This window comes from Camelina sativa, chromosome 15 (assembly GCF_030686135.1).
Source record: "Camelina sativa cultivar CO46 ecotype springtype chromosome 15, ASM3068613v1".
NCBI lineage: Eukaryota > Viridiplantae > Streptophyta > Magnoliopsida > Brassicales > Brassicaceae > Camelina > Camelina sativa.
This window is the reverse complement of record NC_141894.1, coordinates 30,018,538-30,025,177: the sequence shown is the minus strand read 5'-3', so window position 1 is coordinate 30,025,177 and position 6,640 is coordinate 30,018,538. Positions and strand designations below refer to the sequence as shown.

The window sequence follows — 6,640 nt, the reverse complement described above, 5'->3', positions numbered from 1 at the left end:
GTTGTTTGGTTTGGGAAATACCCGAAACTGAACCCAAACATGAACCGAGAAATCCAATTCCGATCCCAACCCATTAATGACATCCGAATGGGGGCTAGTTCTTTGGTAGTTTGGGTTTGAGTTCCGTTTGGGTAAATACCCGAAAACCCGAATATACCTAAATGAATATATTATATACATTAATACATATATTACTTGTGTTCTTTGTTTTGTATTAGTTTTTTTTTTTTTTTTTTTTTTTTTTTTTTTTAACATACTTCATCATTAAAAAGTTTTAAAAAGTTTTACAAGGCAAAAAGCCCATGACGGCCATAGGCCCAGAACAACCTAGTTCATGGTTTGAATCTTTGTTTGATTACGTATAAGTGATTCATTCGTTTAGGCTTAAGGAGTTCCGAAACTTAACAAAACTGTATGAAAATTCGTGACTTTATTGAAGTAGCAAACTAGTAATAGCCAATACAAATAGTTGGATAAATTATTAGTTTATTACTCTATCACACAACAACATGTACCATCCATACATTTACCATATAATTGATCGTTTATCTCTTTAAGACAAAATTGGGTGCATCCATCGTCTCCTCCCATTTTACATGGAGCTGGTTGGTAGCATAAGAGACTTCCCTTTACTCCAAAACCTATTTTACAATTAATAATCATTAAAAAAGTGTAGATTCATAAGAGAATAAAATATATCTATAAAAATAAATGAATAGTGTGTATAATAATAAACTAGTACCGAGAGTGTTATCATCACAATGAACTGAAGATGTGAAAAAGAGAATAATGAGAACAAATGCGAGCAACATTTTCTTTGTGATAGCCATTTTTATGATATTATTTGTTGTTGTTGTTTTACATGTTGTATGTGTTTATATATATAGTAACACAAATAAAAGGGTGTTATTGAAATCTAATTTATAAAGAATTTTGAAGATTTCAACAAAATCATCAAAAGTGAATAAGTGAAAGATTTTTAAAGATTGCTAGAAAGTATTATATGGTTTTGTTGATTAGTTTTCTAAAATCTTCAAACAATCTCTGTATTTTTGTGATACTTTCCATGATTTTATTTTGTAAAGAAAATGTATAAAATCATGAACCAACAACATAATAATTGAATTCATTAACAATCTAAGATTTTTTTGTTTTAAATGAATAGCACAAAACTTTTAATGACTTTATAAAAATTTTAATCCAATAACCCAAATTTGTTAAATTTTTAAATGAATTTTTACAAATCACAAACTAATAACACTAAATTTTAGCAGAATTTAACAAAATCTTGATCTAATAACAACAGATTTTACATAACATTTAAAGTTTTTAAAACTCTATTCAAATCTCAGGCCAATAACCCCAACTAAATGTTAGAGGTATTTTTTTTTAGTTAAATGTTATAAGTTTAAAATAATCGATCTATTTTATATATATAGTAACAAAAACAAACGCAAGAGGTATCTTTTTTCTAGTCAAATGTGACAAATTAGTTCTGTTGATTACAGTTAAAGAAAATAAAGATGTAGATTAGTTTCCTTTTGTAAAATGATTAAGATAAGAACAAATATAAAATGATTAAGATATGATATCTTTCCTATCTCTCACATTGTGGCTGTTTGTGAGTAGATGAATCCCAAGATACAACTGTGATGAAATCGTATCGTAACATTTGACAAACCTTAGGTTTGACGATTATATTCTTGAGACACTGACGCTCTTGTGAGAGAAAAAGACGAGAGCGAGAGAGTTGTTTGCTTTGCAAAAATAAATAAATGAATCGTGAAAAGGAGATCCATATCCAACCTTTCTTGTTCCAATTCATGCTTTCTAACAGAATTCCATATGAGCTTTAGAGCATATGTATGTCCGTTTTCTTTTTCAAAATAATGTTATTTTTATTTAAAGAAAAATAACTTTTTAACATTAGATGCATCGTTTTTTTGAAGAAATAGGGTCAAAATTTAAAAGTTAAAACTTAATAATATTAGAGCAGTGGTTTAAACTTAATAATTTAAAAGTTAAAATTTAGAAGAAAGCCAGAGTAGAAGACCTTCATTGTATCTATTGTCCCCAGTTAGCTGTATGGCCAACAATTGGTTTCTTATCTATCTGACTATCAATCCAAGTAATAAGTTGAGCTGGTGTCTTTTGAATTGTCCCATGTCGACGATCATTTCTCTCCCTCCAAAGTGTGTACCAGAATCTGCAGGGTATAACGGGCAAGCAAAGCATCCACTCGTTTGTGGCCAAGAGTAGAAACATAGTTAATGATGGTTTGCCAATCCGTAGAAAACCGAGCCTTGTAAATGTGAATAGCCAAACCTTTCCAAACCTCAGCAGAGAAATCACAAGAGAAAAAAGGATAGTTTCTTGTTTCAACAGCATTATTGCAGAGCACACATGTTGCATCCACACAACTGTTCCATTGCTGCAACCGGTCCCCCGTAGAAAGGCGATTCTGAACTGCAATCCAAACTGTAAAAGCTTACTTTGGAGTTGCGTGTGTAAACCAGACAGCCGTGTGCCAAGCAACAAGACTCGAATTGTGGCGAATGTTATTCCAAGTATCCTTTGTGGAAAAACAAGGCCGATAACCATCATTTTCTCTTTCCATAGAACCAACTCTTTAATGGTCTTCCTGTTATTCCACTTCAGTACTAACTCCTCCTCCATCTTGTTAAGGTAGTCCACACGATGTTGTCTCCGTTGGCGCGTGGTACAGGCCTCTAGAACAGAGGCAGTACGACTAATCCCCATGTCTATGACCCATCTTTCCCCCGCAACATCCACAAGCCAACCCATACTTGACCAAGCATCATACCAAAAAGAGGTACTAGAACCATCCTTAACTTCAACTCGACAGAGGTGTTTGGCAACATCTCTGTGTTTAAGAATTTTCTGCCATATCCAGGAACCAAGCCAAAAAGAAAATATGCTTTCACCCATCTTACTCACAAAGAGTCACCATCAGAGGCTATGCGCCAAACCAACTTCAAACAACACAAATCATTTACTTCTTTTAGAGATCTCAACCCACGGCCACCTTCTTGCTTCGGTTTACAGATTGTTTCCCAGGAAACTTTGGCTTTAGTCGAGCTCTTATCAGTTCCAGGGCATATGTATGTCCTTGTTTTTGTCTTGTCTGAAAGAGCAGATGTAACTAGGTGCAGGTCCTGAGCTAACTCCTCTTGGTGTAGGTCGTGTGTCGGGACGCCTCAACAAAACCGTCGTGTAGAACGGAAGCACCAACATATTCTTAATGTTGCTCGTGCCATATTATTTCAAGCTAGTCTTCCAGTTCAATACCTAATTCTACACTTAACAAATCTGTTCATGATCTTACCCCGACATCTCCACTTGAGCAAGAGACAACACCTTTTTTGCCTAATGGACTGGCTTCAAAGCTGACGAAAATTGGCTTCCCAACTTTTGACGGCACCAAGATCAATGACTGGATTTATAGGTGTGAGCAATCTTTCATGCTTGACAACACACCACCGGAGCAAAAAGTTTGTTTTGCGTCTCTTTATCTCGAGGGGAATGCTTTGCAATTGCATCACAATTACATCCATGAACGATGTGGTGGTTATCCTTTATGGCCAGCATACATCGTTGCCATCTCTAGTCGCTTTGGTGAACCTTACGATGATCCATTGTCTTCCTTAGTCACCTTGAAGCAAGCTTGTGATACTTTGGATGTTTACTTAAATAAATTTGAATGTGGTCTTACAAGGTTGCCGCTACCAAAGTCATATGCGCTCAGCATCTTTTTGGCAAATATGAGTCCACATCTAGCCTTACATGTGAGATATTTCGAGGTGCAAACAGTCTCAGAAGCAGGTCGTCTTGCCAAATTACACGAAACTTACCTCCTCCACTTTCCATCCAAACAAAATTGAGTTTCTTTCAATCCATACTACAAACCCCAGCCCATCCTCAATCCGACCACTGTTCCCATACTCCCATCACCCAAACCAACCTTCACACCCATAACCATTACTGAAAGACCAGCCCGTAAATTCTCTTACCAGGAGATGCAAGATAGGAGAGCCAAAGGCTTATGTATGTTTTGTGATGAACCTTTTTCTCCAGGACATCATTTGAAACATAAGAGAGGACAAATTCTTTACATGGAGGGTGAAGAAGATATTATATCGGATGAAGAGGAAGTTAAAGAACTAATGTTAGAGGAAGTAATAGAAGATCATCCTGATCAAAAACCAACTATATCTGTGAATGCTCTGAGCGGTTCTACCACATTCAATTGTATGTGGATCATTGGTCAGTATGGGAAGAAGAAGATTCATATCTTGATAGATCCTGGTAGCACACACAGCTTTCTGGATTTAAATGCAGCTCAAGCATCATCTCTTCTTCACGTCTGATACCATGTTATTTGGGAAAACTCCGTGAGTCTTATCATTCATACACATGAGGTATATATAGAACATAAGATGTAGGTAGAATCATATCTATGCTAACTATATATTCGAGATTGACATATATCCAAGATCCCGAAGGATCTTAACCTTCTAACTAACACTTTTCACGTCTACTATTATGATCCAGCGTTAGACAGTTTTAGAAGAATTATAATTAAGGGTAATACACAGCGTAGGCATGGCTATGCTACTGACATTTTAGGCGTGTCCGATCATGTTGAGAATACAATGCATTTGTAATTAAGATTTTGTTGCACCACTTGGCCAAAGAAGTCACCATTTCGTCAAGAGAGGAAAGAGAGAGAGACTCGAAAAAGAAAAGGGAACAAAATCAGGAAAAAAAAAATTTGTCTTATATATTTAATGAAAACCCAATCAGATTTTGCTACATACCGTTGCTTCATAGTTGCTTCATCTTCTCCTTGTAGAAACGATGCTAAGCTTTGTGGCCAATTTTTTTGTTTTTGTTTTATTTTTGGTTCAGAAATTCTTTGAGCAACGTTAATAGAACACCATTGGACATGCTCTCATGGCGACTTGGGATCTATCTTGTTGTTGTTATTATATATTCAAGTAATTTAACTTTCTATTCTTTATACATGAATATATATACATATATATATACCCTTATAAAGGTGTAGTAGTGATTCATCCATCTCTAACCTATCTTGTTCTAAATTCAGGGCTTTCTAACAAAAATCCATATGAGAACAAATGTAAATGTCCTTGTTTTTGTCTTGTCCGAAAGATATAACCAAGTTCATGTCCTCCATATGAGAACAAATGTAAATGTCCTTGTTTTTGTCTTGTCCGAAAGATATAACCAAGTTCATGTCCTCCTGAAGGGTATATGAAAGTCCTTAATTTTTTCCTCTTATCTTATATTAGTTCCATCCCTCAGTCCAGATGCTTTGTTAGAATCTTGATCTCCAGGAAACCCACATTATGTTTGAAATCAACTCGAAAATCTTTGTTTAAAACTTATACTGTTGAAGGTTTGGAGGAAGTACTAATCGTTTCGAGGTGTACTATGCCACGGCTATCTCACATAAACAAGGTAGTGTACCATCATCCTTAGGAAGCTTAAAAGGATCACAATTTACATCAGAAGTGCAAACCGAACACGAAGGGGTATCCGCAGTTTGGTGTTTCACGTTTTGGGTTTACAGAAAACCGTAAAATGAAGAAAATGAAGAGAGACATAGAAGAGAATGATGATGATAAGAACTCAAAATCTCCAACATAAGACAACTGATTAAGTCCCAACTATGTATATGCTCATCATGAGAGCTGCAACAACAGCCTGACAACAAAATCAAGTTGTTCAAACAGAGAGACGAAAAATACGTATCTTTCCGATGCGCTTTTTATCATAGAAAAGATCCATATAACCCTTTTAATATTTATAAATTTAATATGTAATACTTTAAATTTCTTTTTTTGGTTTGTTTGATTATGTGTAAGTTATTCATTCGTTAGCCTTAAGTATTTCCAAAACTTCGGTATAAATGAACAAAGCTGTATGAAAATTTGTGACTTCGTTGAAGTAGCAAATACAAATATTTGGATAGATTATTACATTTTTATCACACAACAACATGTACCATCCACACATGTACCATATACTTGATCGTTTATCTCTTTAACACAAAACTGGGTGCATCCATCCTCTCCTCCCATTTTACATGGAGCTGGTTGGTAGCATAGGAAACTTCCCTGTATTCTAAAACCTATTTTACAATAATCATTAAAAAAATATAGATTAATAAGAGAATAAAATATATCTATAAAAATAAACGAATATAATAGTGTGTATAATAATAAACTAGTACCAGGAGTGTTATCATCACAATAGACTGAAGATGTGACCAAGAGAATAGTGAGAACAAATGCGAGCAATACTTTCTTTGTGATAGCCATTTTTATGATATTATTTTTGTTGTCGTTGTTGTTGTTGTTGGTGTTGTTGTTTTACATTGGATGTATTTATATATATAGTAACACAAATAAAACGTAAGAGGTATTTTTTTTTCTAGTCAAATGTAAAATAATCGATCTATTTATATATATAGTACCACAATTAAATGTAATTAAGAGGTAATTTTTTTTCTAGTCAAATGTGATAACGATAAACGAATCGAACTATTTTAAACAAAAAAGTGACAGATTTATTTCTTTAGATTGCGGTCAAAAGA

The 6,640-nt window shown here is 34.4% G+C and overlaps 1 protein-coding gene and 1 long non-coding RNA gene across 2 annotated transcripts; both read right to left on the bottom strand.

Annotated features, from left to right (window-relative positions):
• Positions 1-2,173: 2,173 nt before the first annotated feature.
• On the bottom strand, positions 2,174-2,949 carry LOC147927338 (uncharacterized). The gene is made up of 2 exons (XM_087487411.1): positions 2,514-2,949; positions 2,174-2,466 (listed from the first exon to the last, which is right to left on the bottom strand). Exons 1-2 carry the CDS (start codon positions 2,947-2,949, stop codon positions 2,174-2,176), a joined length of 729 nt encoding a protein of 242 aa, XP_087343537.1.
• A 3,017-nt stretch (positions 2,950-5,966) lies between these two features.
• Positions 5,967-6,413, bottom strand: LOC104747742 (uncharacterized). Its single transcript, XR_761223.2, has 2 exons — positions 6,278-6,413; positions 5,967-6,175 (listed from the first exon to the last, which is right to left on the bottom strand). It is a non-coding gene; the product is annotated as an uncharacterized LOC104747742 (long non-coding RNA).
• Positions 6,414-6,640: the final 227 nt, after the last annotated feature.

What these genes read in the sequence shown, in the direction of transcription:
- LOC147927338 (XM_087487411.1), bottom strand. Translation starts at nt 2,949, where the DNA reads ATGGGTGAAAGCATATTTTCTTTTTGGCTTGGTTCCTGGATATGGCAG. An exon ending in GCTTGGCACACGGCTGTCTG is followed by an intron (nt 2,467 to 2,513) that starts GTTTACACACGC and finishes TTTGGATTGCAG; the next exon opens with TTCAGAATCGCCTTTCTACG.